Here is a 19,310-nt window from a genome sequence, read left to right as displayed (position 1 = left end):
TATGACAATTTTATTAACGATCCCTAAAGACAAAAAGAGTTAAAGAAATAAAAGTGTACCATTTTAATAGTATTTTTTCATAACATTAGAGAGAAAAAAAAATGAAATTTAATTATTTGTAAAATACAAAAAGCGTAACTTTATTAAAGATTAAAGTATATTCAAGATATAAATTGGCATAAAAAAAGAAAGAAATAAATAAATCAATCTAATTAATGTCAAAGAAAATAAAAAAAAAAGGAAGTATTTCTATTAAATTTTATAAAATATTTGTTATAATAAGCAGACGAGAAATAAAAAATTTGTAAAGGTAAGAAATCAGAGAGAAAAAAAAGGAAGGAAATAGAAGTAGATCGAAAGTAAATATAATAAAAAAAAGGTAAAAAATATTAAATTGAATTAAAAAAATATGGGATAATATGAAATACATATCTAACTAACTGATAAGTTACGATTTTGATGTAAAAATATTTAACTTTTTTTAAGACAACCAAATTAAGAAATTTCTATATAGTGGCGTTAGTATATGTTAATGAAGATCAAACTGCAACTCCCCTTTTAAAAAGCCATAAAAACATTACATATCATGGAAAATCTGTATTAATTTTATCAACATCCGAAGGAAGTCCCGATAGGTTAACACAAAAATCACAAAAATTGTGGCTTGTGGATACAAATACAATAAATATTTCTTTAATTTTATTGGATAGTTGAATTATAAATTGGATATAAATCTATTTTTAACAAAATAAAGAAAAAACAAATAGTATGGATGTACAGTATGATAAATTGAAGTTTATATATATGCAAAGAACCTAAGGGGGCAAGCCACAAATTTCATGTTTTATGTGTATACAGCATATGGAACACGTTTCGAATCACTCTGACTTTTAACATAAAATTTATGAAAGAAGTTCAAATTTTTGTTAAAAAAAATTATAATTTACTTATCTGAAAAATACGATAATTTTTTTTGAAATAATTAAGATATGATCGGCATCATAAAGATTTCTAAATTTATACAAACGATCATTTTAGTATAATTATAGTTAGTAAATTCTTTTTTTACTGGAAAAATAATTGGATCAACTGGAATGTGTAACCAATAGTTTTTTGTGATGAACCCAATCATCAGATTCCAAAATTGAAAAATGTAAAATTCATATTATTTAACTAAAAAAGTTATGATCCAAGTAATGGACATTTTGCATTTTACATATAAATAAAACTTATTATAAAATCATAGCCACAATTTTTTTTAAATTAAATATATTTTTAGATTACTATCACATGGTATCGAAATCTTTCATTCCGGAGTTTTATATTTCCATTACAACTTACAACAGGTTAAAGTTAATGCAATTACAAACATCTGTGTACCCTTGTGTTATGAATTACAAAATTTTATAATTGGATAATAATTAAATATTAATAATTTATTGAGTCTAGAATTCATTAGAATTAATTTCGGTTAATAACAAACATAGTACTGGGGCGTGATAATATAAGGTACATAAGAGATTTTCATTGTTTGAAGTGTAATGGTAAGATTTTGAAAGGTATTATATCCGGAATTCATAATCCGAATTTTGATCATCCAAACAGAGATACTGATGAGCAATTTCTTAATTCCTTTAATTCCTGAATTCTTTTTTTTTAATATAGAATAACAATGAAATGGTTTTTATCTTCACTGAACAGTCCAATTGAATGATGATTACGCAGTTTCTTTTTAATTTTATTAAATTTCTTTTAAGAAAAAAATTATCTATTAATTCATATATATTATACTAAATAAATTATCTCCTGCATATTTTTTTTAACAACAATATCTAAATTGTTTTGTAAAATCAATTTGCAGTACAAATATTTGCTACAATTTCTGTAAGAAATTGAGCGAATCAGATTATAACATGATGGAAGCAAATTTCTAACGGAGATGTTTTTTCGATAAAATATTTATCTTATCCCATGTATGCATTACTGCGATCATAAAACAACTTGTTTATCATCAAAATAATCTTTTCTGCATGGCTTATTTTTATTTTTTTTGTTGTTTTTTTTTTATCATTAACAAATAATAAAGGTTTGTAACGTGGTGCAATATGCAAAATTAATTAAAAATTAAAAAAAGAAAAAAGGAATTATAAATTTATCCAGCATTCATGTGGAGTAAAAAAAGGATTAAAGGATTGACATGTTGTATTAAGTAAGATGGCTTTGACTTAAACATTTCCTTAAAATTATGAATAATAAAATTGTTGCGTGATTATTTTATCGCGTGAAAATTTATTATGATCTCATGAATCTTTTTCAGTTAATTTCATATAATAATATAAATAATAAATTAATTTTTTCGCTTGATTAATAGCATTTATTCTGATAAATAATGAGAAATGGAATTTCTAGATTAAAATATGAAAAAAATAAAATAAAACAAAAAAATACAAGAACGATAAGTAATTTACTAATAAGGAAAACTCTGTGGTATGTACTTCTGTTGTACAAGATATTCGGCAAAAAAAAAAATTTTGAATTAACTATACTTTAAATATGTTATCTGCATATTAAAAATGCACCGAAATTTTTTTTTCAATTTTATAATTACACAAACAAAAAATATTATAGCCTATTTATTCAGTTTTACATTAATCACATTTAACATAAATAGAGCTCAAAAATTCTTTCATTTTATTCATTCCTCTTACGTACGTATAACGAAACAAAAAGTACAGGGTTTCATTCGCCGGGTTTATCAATATTCAAATAACCCCTTAAATTCATTTCCTCACTCCGACAAAATATTTAAAGAGCACTCCACTCCATCAACTTTTACTGCAAAATATTTTTTCCTTTTAATTTGGAAAAAATGTCGAACCGTAACCAAAATAACCCTTTTGTAGATATTAATTATATCTACAATCCGAGATTTCATTTGGTAGACCTGATATCAACTAGACGAAGGCCATTTGCAAGCGGAACTCGGACTAATATTCCGAGGCCGCCAAATTCATTTTTTTTAATGAAAAACTGTCTCCTATTGGAGCTTAAGCATAGTGGACATAGGATCACTATGCCTAATTTATGCAAAATGGCGAGAGAAATTTGGAAGGAAATCCCTCAGGACGCGAAAAATATGTACGACGCGCTTGCTATTCAAGCGCAAATTCTACATCAGAGGGTTTACCCCAACTACAGGTTTGAACCCAAAAAAAAGACCCGGTTCAAGCAATTCGTTCCCCCTAGTAATAATGGTATGAGCGCCTTTTCATCTGTGCCGGCACCTATAACGACATCTTCACCTTCACTCTCCTCAACCTCTTCTTTTTCTTCTTCTTCACCAACTCCAACAACGCCACAACTCTCAGAAGAGGTTTATTTACCTGGGATGGATGTCAATGTGGTCCTTCCTAGCAATGATTCCTTTAATTACCACAACAGTGGTATTATAATCAATGATAATTTATATTATAATAATATAAATTATAATAACATAAATTACAATCATGGTAATATAAATTATCATGATTATTACCTGTACCATTAAAATTTTATTTTTGTATATATATATATTTTTATATTTTTATTTTATTTATTTTTCTTTTTTAAATTATTTATTGGATAGAATGGGAATGGGATTAATTTACAATTTTTTGATTTTAGAAGAAACTATTTTATATAATCTCATATAGTAAATATATATATATATAATTTTTTTTTTTTTACCGGTGAAATATAAAACCCTAATAAGCTTAAGAAATTTAAAATTTTAAGACTATTATAATCCCCATCGTTCTTTCCATCACTCTCATCACACACATTCCTTTTCGCTGGCAATTTCAGCTTTATCATATGTCTAATATTTCTTAAGCTTCTTTGTACTTTTTGTTTGACGGTGGAAAGAATGATGGGAGAAAAATTCTTATAAATATTATTTATGTACATTATTTATTTTTTATTATATATGTCATATAAGTTATAAAAAAAAATATATATATATTTATGTTCATTATTATTAATGCTTGTGCTATGTTTAATTAATTAATTTCAAAGTGATTGATAATAAGTCAAATACAGTAGCAAGGCTGTAGATTAAAGTTTTTTACGATTAAGAAAAAACAAATATTTGATTTCGATATATTTAGAAATTTGATTATACCAAATGGTTAATTATTTCGTTTTAAAAATTAAAAATCGAATTTTTTTCGTGTTTTATTTCCTGTCTTTTCGATCGATCTGTATCACGTGCAAAAGAATTATCTAACGAAGATTTCCCGAGAAAAAAAAAGAGTTGATACTAACCAATTACATCTTTGAATGGAGACACAAACCTGTGCAACCCTTCTTTTTATATTCATTAACTATATTTGTAAGATACAATAATAAAAAGAAAATAATTGGAACGTAGCAATATTAAAGTCGGATTTTGAACTCCTTAGAATTGATGATCAAAAGTATTTTCCTGCATAAAATATAATATTTAACTCTATCAGAATGCAAATACTTTCCTTTTTTTTCCTAATTATTGATTGGTATCATTATTTATTACATCTCTGTTGTCGTGTGTGTTCAGATTGATTATTATTATTATTATCTTAAGGTTTCAAATAATTCTGTAAAAGATTTCTTTTCCTTAACTTATTTTCATTGAACATAAATGTATATTCATACACTTTAACCATAATTTCTAAATCTGAAATAACCGAAGAACAATAGGATTTAATAAAATCATTAACTTTTTTTAAGTTTGTGCGCCTAAAGTTCTAAAGATCGAAATTTTTTAATAATTATTTTTTATTCTCACGAATGATAATCTAATACGTTTTGAGAATTTGACCATTTTAAGATCCTTATAATCCTTGAAAAGTTTTATTTTCATGTTTATTTACATCTAAATAATACGGTAATTACCGGTTAAGATAGATTTTAGTTGAATATAAATACATGTTAATTTTAGGAGAATAATGGTTCCTTATATCGACAAAGTGGCGTAAATTTTTAATACACTAATAATTTTTCCCAACTTACGTAAACAAGAAGGCGCAAAGAAGTAACAATTGAAAGTAATCAAATAACTGCCAATTCCATCAATTTCAGATATTTATATATATATATTTATGTATATATATGTGTTTTACGTAAATTTATTTTATTAGTGGCGTAGTTAACTGAAAATTTAGCATAAATAATTAGCGTTATTTCTTTCAAGTATTCGTTTATACTACATGAATATTATATTAATTGATTTCTTATTAGAGAATTTTTTTCCGAGTTCGTAATTATCTTTTTATTATTATCATTATTTATTAAACTAATAACTTTTTGTTTTGATTTTAAAAATTTAACTGACCTTCTCGTTTGAAATTTTTGATCGGCGTTTTGTGTCATCCCAAAAAAAATTTATCCGATAAATTAAAGGAAACAATAATTACCTTTTTACGTTTTCAATTATACTTTATATGCTAATTATGAATGGGCTGTGTTATTATCTGTTATTGCAAATGAATTAATTACGGATAATCTATAATAAGGTTGAGTACTGTAGACTACATACAATACTTGATAGTAATAGAGAAAAAATTTTTTTTTTTTTATAGTGGGTCATATTATCTTTATTGTTTTTTATTGAACAAAACAATTTTATTCTAAAAAGATTTAGGGTTAATTTATCAAAAATGAAAAATGAAATGTGATTTAGCATACATATATATCGTCAAAAAAATATTAATCATTTTACTTTATACAATATTATTTATTATTAGATAATTAATTTATTTAAGAATCTCTTGATGATTTTTTTTTTTTTTTTTTGTAAAAAAAAAACATATTACAGTAATACATTAATATTTGACGAATTCTGATTAGTTAGAACGAATCCTCGTTATATTGATATTCGATAAAAATCCGAACTTACAGTATAATATAAATTTTTTTTTATTACAGTTAACTCTCCGTAAATGCACCTTCTATAAAGTCTCTATAAATGCACTCATCATATATACCCTTCCTCTATGAAGTCTCTATAAATGCACTCATTATATAAATGCACCCTCTGGTTCGGTTTCAAGCTTATATGATCTCTTTCTATAAATGCACACCCTCTCTAAATGCACTATTACAAAAACTATGTATATGGTCCCAAGAGGGGTGCATTTATATTTAGTTGACTGTAATTCTGAGAAATGCGGTTAAATAAAAAGTTACAAATAATTTATTAACAATGTAAAATCAAATATTGTACCATACATGTTTGAATAAAGGAAAAAAAAATTTCCGGGGAAAAAAAAAAATTTTTTTTTTGTTGTATAACAAAGACATTTATGGAAAAATGGGGTACAAATCGCACAATTAATAATCAATTTCTAACGTGATTTGGTTTGGCCGAAAGGAGTCTCTTCTTTTTTGCTAATATTGCATATCGTAACAAAAATATTTTCTCTTTATTATTATATATTAATAATATTATATCTTATCATTATGCTGATAGTAGTAATGAATAATCTCTGTGACCCATAATGCGGGCCGAAACTAAGTTAATTCTGATCGTCAAAGGTTAAGATCGCATTGGCTTTATCGCGTCAGTATGTTGCATATGTAATATCGCGAAAATTAAACATAAATCTCGATGTTCTAACTGGAAAAAGCTTCTCTGCGATTCTTCTATTAGGTTTGATTACATGAAATTTTACTGCTCGGACAGGGATAGTATAGAATTTTAAAAATATTGATCTTATATTATATTTCTTTAAGTTTTGAAAAATCTTATGATATATATTGTAATATCACTAATATGTATATCATATATGGTTTAAAAACGAAAGAAACTCTAACCGATGGTTGACTGATTCCCTTTGATGTAGGAACTTAAGCTGACTGAGTGACTGTTAGTCGAGTTAACCTCTTCCGAGATATCCCGAGATAATTTGACGCCTTCAGCCGAATATATACTTTCACAATTGAGAATGCAGATTATTGTTTAGTTTACTGATTAATGCTTAATTATGCTCATTTTATGCAATACTACTATACTCTATAGTACTATACAGTGACAAAATAAATATTAATTATATGGTAGAGATGTTAGAATATCACTAACCTGTGAATATGATATTTTAACATCCTTATCCAATAACTGTGTTATTATGCAGACGTCCAAGTTCATGCTTCATAGAAATAAACTCAATAAAATTTTAATGTGATTTTTTTAATGCTTCAAAAATGTATTTATTTTAAAAATATCAGTATTCAAAAACGGCATGATCCTATTTTGCTGCATAATGATAAATAGTTATTGGATGGATATCGGCAGAGACCGATAACTTTATTCCCCCCCCATCTACTGCTACTAATAACGTTTTCAATATTGAATGTCTCATAAAAATTAAAAATATCGGTCATTAAAATCCCGCCGACTCACTATAAAAAATTTTATCCGTTATTTCTGTAAAAACTCCGTAAAAATGAGCCTTTCGCGGATCCACTCACGGAAAATGTAAATAATTCGATAAATTCCGTGATATAAGGTTATGAACCTTTTACGGAAAAAAGACGGAATATAAAAACGGATCGACTTTTTTTACAGGGACTGAATAAAAATATTAATTATTGGATAGAGATGTTATAATATCACCAAACTGTGAAGCAATTCGGATGATATTTTAACATCCTTATCCAATAACTTTGCTGTTATGCAGACGTCCAAGGTCATGGTTCATAGAAATAAACTCAATAAAATTTAATGTGATTTTTTAATGCGTCAAAAATATATTTTAATATTTGTACCTTAGTCTAAAAATATCAGTATGTCAAAACAGTATATGATCCTATTTGGCTGCATAATGATGATAAATGGTTATTGGATGGAGGAATCTGTCGGTCTTGACCGACATCCCACATTCTCACATGCCCCCATCTACTAGATGTCTCATAAAAATATTGGTCATTAAAATCCCGCATATTCCTAATCGACTGAAACAATAACTGATAAATTTTAATTTGAAATTAGTCCAACCAATCATATTAAATTGCAGTAAGATGGAACTTCTATTTAGACATTTAGATGATACAATTAATGATCTAGATTTCTTGAAATTCTTGAAGAAATGCTTAAACCAAGTAAAAAACTTGTTGCTTTACCCTAATGATCTTAACCGACTACTACCTCATTCATTCGACCAATTTATAAATAAATTTAAAAAGCTACCAATAAATGAAATTTTACCTCTCCGAATCAATTTAACCAATAATTTTTATTTTTCTTTACTATCTTCCATATAGAAAATTGAGGTTCTTTTATGAACTAACATTTGAAAACATAAGTAACGGAAGTAACAAAGGGTTTACACTTTTGATATTGAATCACGTGTAATTTTATTTTATAAATTGAAATGTTTAAAACCAATGGATGGAAATGAAAAACTAATTTGAAGATCTTGTTTGAATTCATGAATTTCTTTATTTTTTAAAAAAATATAAGTATCGATACTTAATATAATATAGTAATATAAATAAAGAAATAAAATACCGTTGGCCATTGCATACATACCGGGTACTACCTGTGATCAGATCAGGGTCTTAATACCATTTTTGAGGGGTACTGAATGCAGTGGCCAACGGGTAAATGAAAGAATGAAAGTAATTAAATAAAAATTGCACAGTATATTTTTTCCGGGTATAATATTGGATTTCCCAGATATTATGCTTATTCAAAAATTTTGAGATGTATACTCAACAAATAATATTGAGTTTTAAATAATGCTATACTGAATTGGTTAGTTGAGTAGAATTGTAAAAGGAATTATTGCTAAAAATTTTTTTTAAAACAAACTTTGCTGCGGATTTTTTAGTAGTTTCCGTGTCAAAATTAATTATCACGTGAAATCAGAAATTTCTAGTGTTTATCATCATGTGAAATTTGCCCTCCACTATTCATTTCTCAGGCTTTTCTTGTTTTTTTAACACTACTTGTTATGGATAATTTATTTAAGAGACAAATTCCCGAGAGATGGTCTTACAACGGATTTTTGGCTGGGAACGAGTCTTTAATCGTCAAGAATCAAAACTCCATATTTAGAAAGAAATATTTAGCACATCTATAGAGCTTCTTTAAATAAAAACAAAGGAATCGTGAATATTTGGTTTTTCTATCGCGACAAGTCTGTCACCTTCTGTAATTCTCTTCTGAACTGTCAAAGGCGACGTTGCGAGTGTTGTAAGGGTGCTATTGTTCCTTTTCGATTCCTTCTCGCGGTGGTGCGTCCGTGCGTGATACCACTCCTCGCGCTTCGTCTGTCTGTTGCTCTGTTGCGGTGTGCTCGTAAGATTCGTAGTGTGCTGTCCTTACGTGTGTCCTTCGTAAAAATAGTTCAATTTCGTCATATTGATAATTCCTAATCCCTTGGCTGTTTTTTAATGGATTTCGAAGCTATGAACTTTTGGAAAATTTTGATGTCACACGCTCGCTTGTTATCCCTCAAGAATATTGAGAAACGTAAATCGCAAGTTGGCGGGCTTGAGTTGCTTGGTGTTGCAATTGTACCTCTCCTAAACCAATTCCAAACGCGATTTTTTTGACATTTGGGTATTTAACTCTTCAACAAATTCGTGGTTCTATATAATTTTAATTTCTAGAGTAATGTTCCAAAAGACAAAAATTAATTATTATTTCCCTGTGTATGCTATACCTATTCCCTCTCAGAGTAATGGAAAGAACTATTCGGAAAAGCCTTTATTTAGTGAGTGCGAAATAAAAGATAAGATGCAAATTAAAATAAAAAAGGCAGGGTAGGTTGGATTTTGTTTATAAACTTAAATGCTATAGAAGTTAAATTTATTACGTTCATATGTACTGACTATCTTTTAATTTCTTAGCCAAATTGAGGCCAGCAGGAAAGCTGAAAGTAGGATCAAATAAGATCATTTTAGTTAATTTATGAACCTTTTACACGAGGCTTCTTGTTCTTTTAAGAATATCAACGTATTTATCATCCAAATCAAGCTTCAAATATACTCTCAGAATGCAAATATTTAAAGAAATCATTGCGTGTCATATTTGTAAAATTTCTCGGTTTGTTGTCCAAAAGTCGATAGTGAATTGTAGAAACAAACCGTATTTGGAAGTAGAAACGGAAGCCTTCTTTTCAGAAAAAAATAGTTTCACACAATTGTACAGGTTATACAGATTGTACAGCTAAAAAAAAGAATAGACCACGCGTTATTTGACCGCAATTCAAGAGGAAATTTATTTGGTACTTTTGTATGATGGATATTTTGTTCAGGCTGGAAAAACTACGGAACTTTGACCTTAAGATCATGCGACTGGGTACGGGATGAATCTCCTTGGCTAAAACCATGAATAATATTCAAGACGACTTATCCTTTTTTTTTGAAAGTTGAGGATCTCACTTTCATCACAGATGATACTTTGCCAACAATTTTAATCAACTGAAAGTTTACATGAAGTAGAGAGAGAAAACGTAAACTGTTTGGTGAAGATGTTTTCGTTATTACACGGCATTATCACAATTAGTATGTAACCATTTCCCAACCTCTAAGCCAGAAAAAAAAACGTACACTACTAATAGAAAGCATTTATTATTAGCTCGGGTCTGCTTTACACTCTAAGTGCGTGGAATATTAAAAATTGCGTAACGGTCTTATTAGTTATTTGTTATTGAAGAGATAGGGTGGAAAATTGAGAGATAGAGCCAGTAAAAGGAAGACAAGATATTTCAAAAAAGAATTACATCCCGCAGTTTTTGTAATTTTTTTGCGAATCAAGATTAAGTTTTTGACCCATGACAGTGATGACACTATGTGTCGATATTTAACAGTATATTTTTAGTATATCAATAAATTTGTACTTGTGGAATATTTAGTTGCACCAGCTGTAAATGGTTATATATTAATTTTATTAATCCTGTTTCCGCGACGTATAAGTTGATAGGGCCATCTTAGCCTTTAGACAACAATATTCAAAGGAAGTCAAATTATCGAAATTAACAAAAAGATCAGAATCATCAGATGGCAATTGATGAGGTTTGCCTATATTGGTGAATTGAGGATGTGGACTTATAATCTTGAACATCCATCTAATTGATGTATGCCAAATCCAACTGGAATAATGTCCATACTATCCAAATTCAATAAGATATGGATAATTCAAAATAAAATACGTAGCTTTTATTAATTATTGGTGACCCTTACAGATTTTAAGCTCATCTACCGTCTCTATGAAACACTGAGAAATTCGAGATATATCGTCTGCAGGCTTAAAAGGAAATTTTTGAATAGATCAAGATCAATTATGCGTGTCTTTGGATGGTAAAAATTCAAATGCAATATATGGGATTAAGAATTTGCCATGTGACAAATAACGTGTGACTTTTTTCAATTGACCGCAGTATTCAAACCATATGATTTTGTACACGCAAATACAAACCGGTTTTTGACGTGCCGAATTGGGGTGTGCTGCTTTTGATATAAAAAGGTTAAACCAACAAACCTTTTTTCCTGCACACAACCGATTATTGTTGTAATGACGGAAACGACACTAGAATGCGGTGTTTGTTGCGAAGACTATTCAATAATTCAACAGATATCTTCGTCCTGTGGCCATAATGACATTTGCTCTGTTTGTATCAAGCGTCACATTGAAGCCGAATTGAATTCTAAGGGAGGAGATGTTCAAGTGCGGTGTCCAAAGTCCCGCTGTCCGATAGAATTAACATACGAGGATGTGCGAAGACTGGCGTCAAAGGAATTATTTGAAAGGTGACGTAAAATTTTTTTTTTTTTCGCTTTCTTTGAACTTTAAATTTATATAGAGTCCTTCACCTGTGCAAGTTACTAAATGTATTTCCTTAACATAAAGGTACGACACTTTGTTATTGCGCGTTGCCATTCGTAAACTTCCCGATTTTCGTTGGTGCAAGGCTCAAAAGTGTGGTTCTGGTCAGGAACATACGACAGGAGGTAAACCAATTTAAGCCATTTTATAATTGTTCGGTTTTTTATATTAATTTTTCATTATCAATAATAGATAGATTTCCTATAATTACTTGTGGGGCTTGTGGCGCAAAATCCTGTTTCACGCATGATGTGCCTTGGCATAGTGGTTTAACCTGCACACAATTCAACGAACAACTGCAAACCGAAGATTTTACCGCCAATCGCGCTTATCATGAACGGCATACAAAACAATGTCCAAATTGTTACATGTCTATCGAGAAGAATGATGGATGTGATCACATGAGTTGCCGTTGTGGTTACGAATTCTGTTGGTTGTAAGTATTTAATTATTTTCTCTCTCTAAAATTCTTGTCACTTTCTTAACTTTCCCTTACATTGGAATAGGTGCCTTGGCGACTACGAAAATATTCGTACGCATGGTAATCATTATCATGCACCGACTTGTCAGTATTATGCACCATATAATTCAGATGATGAATACGACGATAGTCTTGATGAATATGAAGAGGAGGAAGAAGAAGAGGAAGAAGAGGAAGAGGAAAATATGGAACTTGAAAACGAGAGCAGCGAAGATGATGATCTTTACGCGTGAAATTATGTCTTATAATTTATTTATTTATTATAGTCTCGAGTTCAGAAATATATTGAGTACAAATTTTTGAGCCATTACTTGAACAAAACATATTTTGGTACACCCATATATTAAGTTGTTTTATAATGCCATCATTATTAGATTCACTTTTTCTGGTCTTGTAATTTAACTCTTATTGAAAACTATATGAATTAAACCATATCTTGTTATTGTCCCAGACAATTTGATATGAATTTCCAATAATTAAATATTTCTATTTTCTGGTAATTCTTCAAGTTTATTATCAAAAAAAGATAATGAATATATTCTTTATTAAAAAAGGATTTTAAATTTCATTCTATTTAAAATACTAATTTTTTACAGCTGAAAAAAAAAGAAAAAAAAAGTTTGTTTTGCAACTAATTAATTAGTTTATACTTTTTGATTATAATTTATATAAAAATACAAAATACCTTCAATAAAAAATTATTTTTATAAAAAATATATATATATATATAAAATAAAAGTAATAAATCAAATAAAAAACTCTAATTTACAATTAAATTTTCCAATTGGCTAAAAAATATAAATTAAAATATTGTTCTTTTATATTATATATTTATAAACAGGTTTTAAGTATTAGTTATTTACTAATCTAGTAGTATATAAATGGGTTATCATCCGAAGGATGATGGCCCATTTATATACTAAACTAGATCAGTAAATAACTTTTTTATCATCCTAGATATACTAATTGGTCCGCCAGTTTATAACTGGCGGAAAAAATCCTAAATACCAATTAGTAGCCAGGTGATAATACCAGTTATTTAAAATTTATTGCATTAATTTATCATTCAATAGATAAAATATAATTTGTTAGATTTATCTTAATAAAACACATTAAATTGTATTATATTTATTTTTATAGAATTAATAATAGGTAACATATTATCCAAAAAAGTTTCAAACAGAAAATATTTCATTCTTTTATAATTACTGGATATAAAAATAACTCAAATTTTAAAATTTTATAATTTTAAAGTTTATTTTTTTTATATTACTTTTTTTTAATAATCTATTAATATATATTCAAAAGTATATATTTATAAATTTGGCAACTTATAGTTAATGCTTACTAGACAGAAATTATACATGTGCATTTTTATTAGAAATTTTACTAATTGATGATTCTTAAAAATTAATTACAAAACTTTGAACTTTATAAAGATTATTTTAAATATATGCATAAGATAAAGCCAATCTTAAAGTTTTTCAGTAAAAATTGGTTAAAATGAAAATTGATAGATTTATTTATGTAAAATATGCATATTTGAAAATTGCTTAATAGTTCACCTCTTCTTATCTGAATTACAAATTAATTTATTTGTATTAATACTGCAAAAATAATTTGGATTTCTTACTTTTTTGATTAATTTTATGTCCATGTTGAAATTTTAAAAAGTGGCTTTTTGTTGACAAACTATTTAAGAAATATATATTTTTGCAAAATAGAAATTTTATTCTTTCTTTCATAATATTTATAAAAACTAGTAGATTTTTGAAAAAAATATTGATTTTTTTACTTTAAAAGTTAGTTTTTAGTAGTAATATTAAACTTGCTATTATCATTAATATAAAAATCTTTTTATAATCTTTATAATTTATGTTCTATTTCTATATTATTAATTTAAATAAAATATAAAATATAAAAAGCAGAAAAATATTAGTAATATTCAACTATCCTAATAAAAAATTTTATCTGTTGTTTCTGTAAAAACTCTGTGAAAATAAGCCTTTCACTGATTTATTTACAGAAAATGCAAATAATTTGATAAATTCCATAATATAAAGTTATTAATTCCAGAAATATGAGTCTTTTATGGAAAAAAAATGGAATAAAAAAAATGGATTAACTTTTTTTATAAGGTATTCTTAATCCTTAATTTAATACTTATTCTAATCCCAAAATTTTAGTCTTAATTCCACTTCTAATCCTAGTTTTATATTCCAAAATTCTAATCCTAATTGTATATTTATTAAATTTTATACTTTTCAAACTAGTAATTTAATACTAATATTTACTTATTAAATAAAGTTTTATCATAAATATTCCAGATGAGCCTTAAGTTTTTCTTATATTTGAAATTTTTTATTTGCAATTAATATAATACAAACTTATTTTCTTCATTACTGCACTGGAAACAGAATTTTTATTAATATATTTATTTGTATCTACTATATAAATTATATAATAAAAAAGAAATAAAAGAAAGTAGGTTAACAATAAAAAGAAAGAGAAGCAGTTTATGAGAAAAAATAGCTTATTATAATTTAATAATAGAATCACATGATTAGGTAAAAGTTTTTATTTTATTAAAAATAGTATTAATTTATACTTTTGAATTTTTTGATAAATCAGTTGCAATATAAATTTACTATATTAAAATTTAAAATAAATAATTAAAATAATAAAATCATTTTCAAAAAAAAGTATTAATATTACCAATTTACCAAAATTATATTAAATTATATTAAAAAATCTAAAAATTAATTTTAGGTGAAAAATGTATAATATAAAATTATATTACAAATTTACAAATATTACAAATATAAAAAAAATAAAGTTAGAATTTTAATTAATTAAATTTTTAACTTGTGTAAATAAAAATAATTTAAGAATAATGCATTATTAATTTATTATTGAATTTCTTTTTTTAATTTTTGTGATATTACATGCCCATCTTCCACTTTAATATCAAATTCAACCTTTTTAAGATTTTTTTCTTGCATTGCCAAGCTCTTTAAACAAGCATCATCTACATAATGTTCACCAATTAAGGTTTGATAAAGTAGTCTCTGTGGTATACAGATGAATTCAGCAAGTATCCAGTTGATATTTATATCATCTGACCAATTTTTGAAAGAATAAAGACATATACAAGAATAGATTAATGGTGGAAATATGATAACAATAGCATAGAGTAAGACAACTGGAAGTGGAACAACAGTTTGGTCTTTATTCACTTCAAGCACATAATTATATCCTCCTCCATTTTCTTCATTCTCTTGTACTGCGCCAGTAAATGAAGCAATAGTTGCTAAAGCCCATTGTTGTGCAAACGCATTAGCAAATAATGTACTATTTCCTGTGTACACTATATCTGCAATATCCTGAGCTGCTCGTTGACTCATACGAGTTGATGCACCTACAAGGGCTACAAGCTGTGGGTTGGTTAGATTTCCAAATGTAGTTGCTTTTATTGTTCCAAGAGTGATCACATATTCAATTAATGAGGAAAGTATTTGGCAATGCAATAGGATTGAAAGGTCACCATGTACTTCGTTTATAAATTCAGAATCATAATTCATTAATCCCCCTCTGGGATATCGTGCGGAAACAATTGCATGCATTGGATTAGATGATGTGTATTTATCTTTTGCTAGATCATAAGTAAATGTTGTAACATTCACTCCTACATCATTCAGACCAAAAGCTTGTGTGTTTCCTGAAGCGGACCATAATGTCTCAGGGCAAGTGTATCCTGTCCTGGCACCATAACTGGCTTCTAAATTGCATATCTTACTGATAGGCTTACAAGAAAGAAAATACCTGACCCAGAGTATGAATAGGCTTGTTGTGGGGGCGAGGATTGTAAAAGATAAATTCCACCATCAGCATGCCAAACTTGTAAAGTCTTGCTTTTGTTTTGGTAAGTCTCCAATGCTCTGGCAGGATTCAATAGCCCACCATTGGTAGCTGCTTGCCATTGTCCACAAGTATCAAAGGCTGGTGAATCTTCAGAACAATTGGTTGCTATGTTTATTGCCCTCGCGCTTGTGATTATTTGACCAGGTAATCTTTGAAAATTTCCAGTGGCGGTGATATGGACGTACAAATCAACTGCTGATGTTATATATTGCCACGTCAATACTGAGACAACAATTATTGTGAGTTTATAAGTTCGACCAGAATTAAAACAGACGGTTAAGGTACTCCATAAGCCACGGGTCATGGATGCATCCATTAATTTAATGATTGTTGCACCTGGTACTTTTAGAATTGGTATTTGAATGAAGGAAAGTATTCCCGCTAAAATAGCTGGCAACATGAACCCTACAGCAACAGACATTATCCTTGTGATTACTGTTACTATCGATAAAAAGATACCAATACGCAAGTCCCATATGACATTGAAGTCTATCATCTGGCTTAATGTTCCCGCAAAGATAGCTAATATCACTATCGAAATGGAAGCAGACCAACCAAGGATGATACCTTGAAATATTGGCGAACGGCAATATGTTATGGGTTTGGGTATGTCATGATTATTTTTTCCGTCCTTATGGAAAAGGGGTGGATTTACCAACGAATAGTTATTCTGCGATTCCATAACTTCTTTAAAATGAAATTTAATTGTAGAAGGAAATATTAATTAACGAAGTTAATGTGTTCGACAACATGAAGTATGGGGTATAGGGGTATTTAAAAATCTTTCGTTTACAAATTGTCATACGTTTTACGACTTTTACGTTGTGTACGTTGTGTAAATAATCCATAATTGGGATGATTCCGTTTGTTATAATTCTTAAATAAAAAACTTTAATTCCCACATTTCAATTGCGTTACATGATCATCTTACGCCAACTAATTTGAATTATATAGATGACAATTTTAATAACTACTATTATATATTGGAAAGCTTATTGGATACTTTATCAAATGCAAAAATTTCAAAAGGAGATATTTCATTAATATTTTTTTTATTCCCATTTCAAATCAATTTTTTATTATATACTAAAACTTTATACTTTTTTCTAAAAATAATTTTGTTTCTCAATTAGATTTCAGATGTTAATTTTACTATAAACAATTTTTATAGTAAAAGTGACATGCTTTTAATATGATTCCAGTTTATTAAAAAAGAAATAGATCATTACGTATATTATAGTAAAATCTCTAGTTGGGTGGTTAAATATTCTAATCATGCTCAAGAATACTTGTTTATCTGGATTTTTAAAATTATATCATTATATCCAATAACATGCTTCTTGATACATTTTTTTTTGTTAAATAATGATTAACAATTTTGTAACATATATTTATGAAGTATTGTAGGAAGAAAGTGCAGGTAGACGAAATTTTTTTTTGTAGACACCTTTAATAGAATGGTAATAAGTCAATAAGAATGAAAAGAATAAAGCATTTTGATGTTTAATTATACAAAATAGTAACTATTTTGTTTTCTACAAGTGCAGTACTATCCATAAACCAAAATTCCTTTTATGAATTGTATGATATCATAAAAGATAAATAATCTAAATAATGAAGATTATATTATTGTTGATTTTTTAGGCGAATTTCATTAATCAAAATTTGAAACTTTCTTAACCCTTTATAAATAATAAATTTTAGTTTATCATTGGAATCATCATAGTAAAAGCTCTGCTTTGATATAATTTTACCTAATGTTTTTTTTTTTGAAAGTAATTATTACAAGTATAAATAATTTAATAATATTTAAATTCATTTTTGTAATACTATCATTAGATGAGTTAAGCATAATTTAGAGAAATTCATGTATGCTGTATGCTTATTGCTTCGAACTTCTGGTAACACGCGTATTTTACCAATAATATTGTTTGCTCTGATTTCTTTACAGTCACTTTTTCAAAAAAGTAATTATTAGCAAGTATGAGAGTGAGACAAAAAAAGTTAAACTTGGCTTTAAAATGGTCAATATTGCTCATTTTTTCATGAAATTTAGATTAAAATGTTCGTCTAAATGTGACAAATTTAATAAACTAATGATAATAAAAGTACATTCACTAATTCTTAAGATTACTACACTAAGAAGAACTGTGTACGTTAATCGAAAAAGAGAGCGGAAGTAGCTCTATACCAACCTGTTAATGTTTTAATTAACTCGAGGGCTGTTGAATGTATGATTTCTGGAACAAGCTAACAAAGAAATTGAAGCACCAACCAATATTAAAATTATCAATATAACTGGACAAAAAACTGTCCTATTGAAATGGGTTGACAAGCACCAGAGATATCAAGTTTATGTAAATATGATAGTTACCAATTCAGCAGAATATAATGTGTTGTTTGAAAATGAATGGTTAAAAATGGATAATGCTAATATTGACTATGGTCAAAATAAAATCATTATCAAATATGAAGGGATCCAGCAGTAAATTCCAGTTACATGCTCCAGAAACTAGATCCTACTAAATATATAGTTATCGATCCTGCTGAAGCAAACATGAAAAATTAATGGCCGGGAATGGCACATTCCCAATATATTGATGCTTTATTATTTATGAAATAAATCGAAGAATTTTTGATTAATTCAAAGGAGAATTCGGATGTGAATAACAACTTAATTATGCGTCTCATTAAAATAGGGGGAAATCCTATCTTCCGTTCGCATAGGCTTCTCCGCAGGATAAATTTTATGAAGGAAGTCGTTTACGATTGATAGACACTAATCTCTTTCTTACTTCACTTTCAAGATCAGAGACAGTAACGTACTATAATGTAAAATTTCTTAAATATTATCCAAAATTTTTAGTGAATGGGTTGTACTAGTAAATTAAACGAAATAGCATTTGTAACACATTCATTATTTGATCGTATTCGTTGATCGATAATCTTAGATATAATATTAACTTCGAAGAAATCGTAAATTTTTTAATCCGTAACAAAAAAGGTTACCCGCTATCCAGAACACAGACGAAGGAAAATTCTTTTTTGAACTCGTAAACA

The 19,310-nt window shown here is 27.6% G+C and overlaps 3 protein-coding genes across 3 annotated transcripts; 2 read left to right on the top strand and 1 right to left on the bottom strand.

Moving 5' to 3' along the window:
* Positions 1 to 2,869: 2,869 nt before the first annotated feature.
* On the top strand, positions 2,870 to 3,547 carry OCT59_010204 (uncharacterized protein; the record flags this gene model as incomplete). The annotated part of the gene is made up of 1 exon (XM_066132873.1): positions 2,870 to 3,547. One exon carries the CDS (start codon positions 2,870 to 2,872, stop codon positions 3,545 to 3,547), a length of 678 nt encoding a protein of 225 aa, XP_066000478.1.
* A 7,965-nt stretch (positions 3,548 to 11,512) lies between these two features.
* Positions 11,513 to 12,827, top strand: OCT59_010203 (uncharacterized protein). Its single transcript, XM_025321527.2, has 4 exons — positions 11,513 to 11,772; positions 11,873 to 11,973; positions 12,041 to 12,284; positions 12,355 to 12,827. Exons 1-4 carry the CDS (start codon positions 11,537 to 11,539, stop codon positions 12,560 to 12,562), a joined length of 789 nt encoding a protein of 262 aa, XP_025168628.1. The 5' UTR covers positions 11,513 to 11,536; the 3' UTR covers positions 12,563 to 12,827.
* A 2,411-nt stretch (positions 12,828 to 15,238) lies between these two features.
* Positions 15,239 to 16,932, bottom strand: OCT59_010202 (uncharacterized protein; the record flags this gene model as incomplete). The annotated part of the gene is made up of 2 exons (XM_066132872.1): positions 15,239 to 16,083; positions 16,152 to 16,932. 2 exons carry the CDS (start codon positions 16,930 to 16,932, stop codon positions 15,239 to 15,241), a joined length of 1,626 nt encoding a protein of 541 aa, XP_066000477.1.
* Between the last annotated feature and the right edge of the window lie 2,378 nt (positions 16,933 to 19,310).

The sequence above is a fragment of the Rhizophagus irregularis genome, chromosome 18 (genome assembly GCF_026210795.1).
Source record: "Rhizophagus irregularis chromosome 18, complete sequence".
NCBI lineage: Eukaryota > Fungi > Glomeromycota > Glomeromycetes > Glomerales > Glomeraceae > Rhizophagus > Rhizophagus irregularis.
The sequence above is the reverse complement of the archived record's forward strand: the minus strand, read 5'-3'. Positions and strand labels throughout refer to the sequence as shown.

What these genes read in the sequence shown, in the direction of transcription:
- OCT59_010203 (XM_025321527.2), top strand. Translation starts at nt 11,537, where the DNA reads ATGACGGAAACGACACTAGAATGCGGTGTTTGTTGCGAAGACTATTCA. An exon ending in TCAGGAACATACGACAGGAG is followed by an intron (nt 11,974 to 12,040) that starts GTAAACCAATTT and finishes TATCAATAATAG; the next exon opens with ATAGATTTCCTATAATTACT. An exon ending in GGTTACGAATTCTGTTGGTT is followed by an intron (nt 12,285 to 12,354) that starts GTAAGTATTTAA and finishes ACATTGGAATAG; the next exon opens with GTGCCTTGGCGACTACGAAA.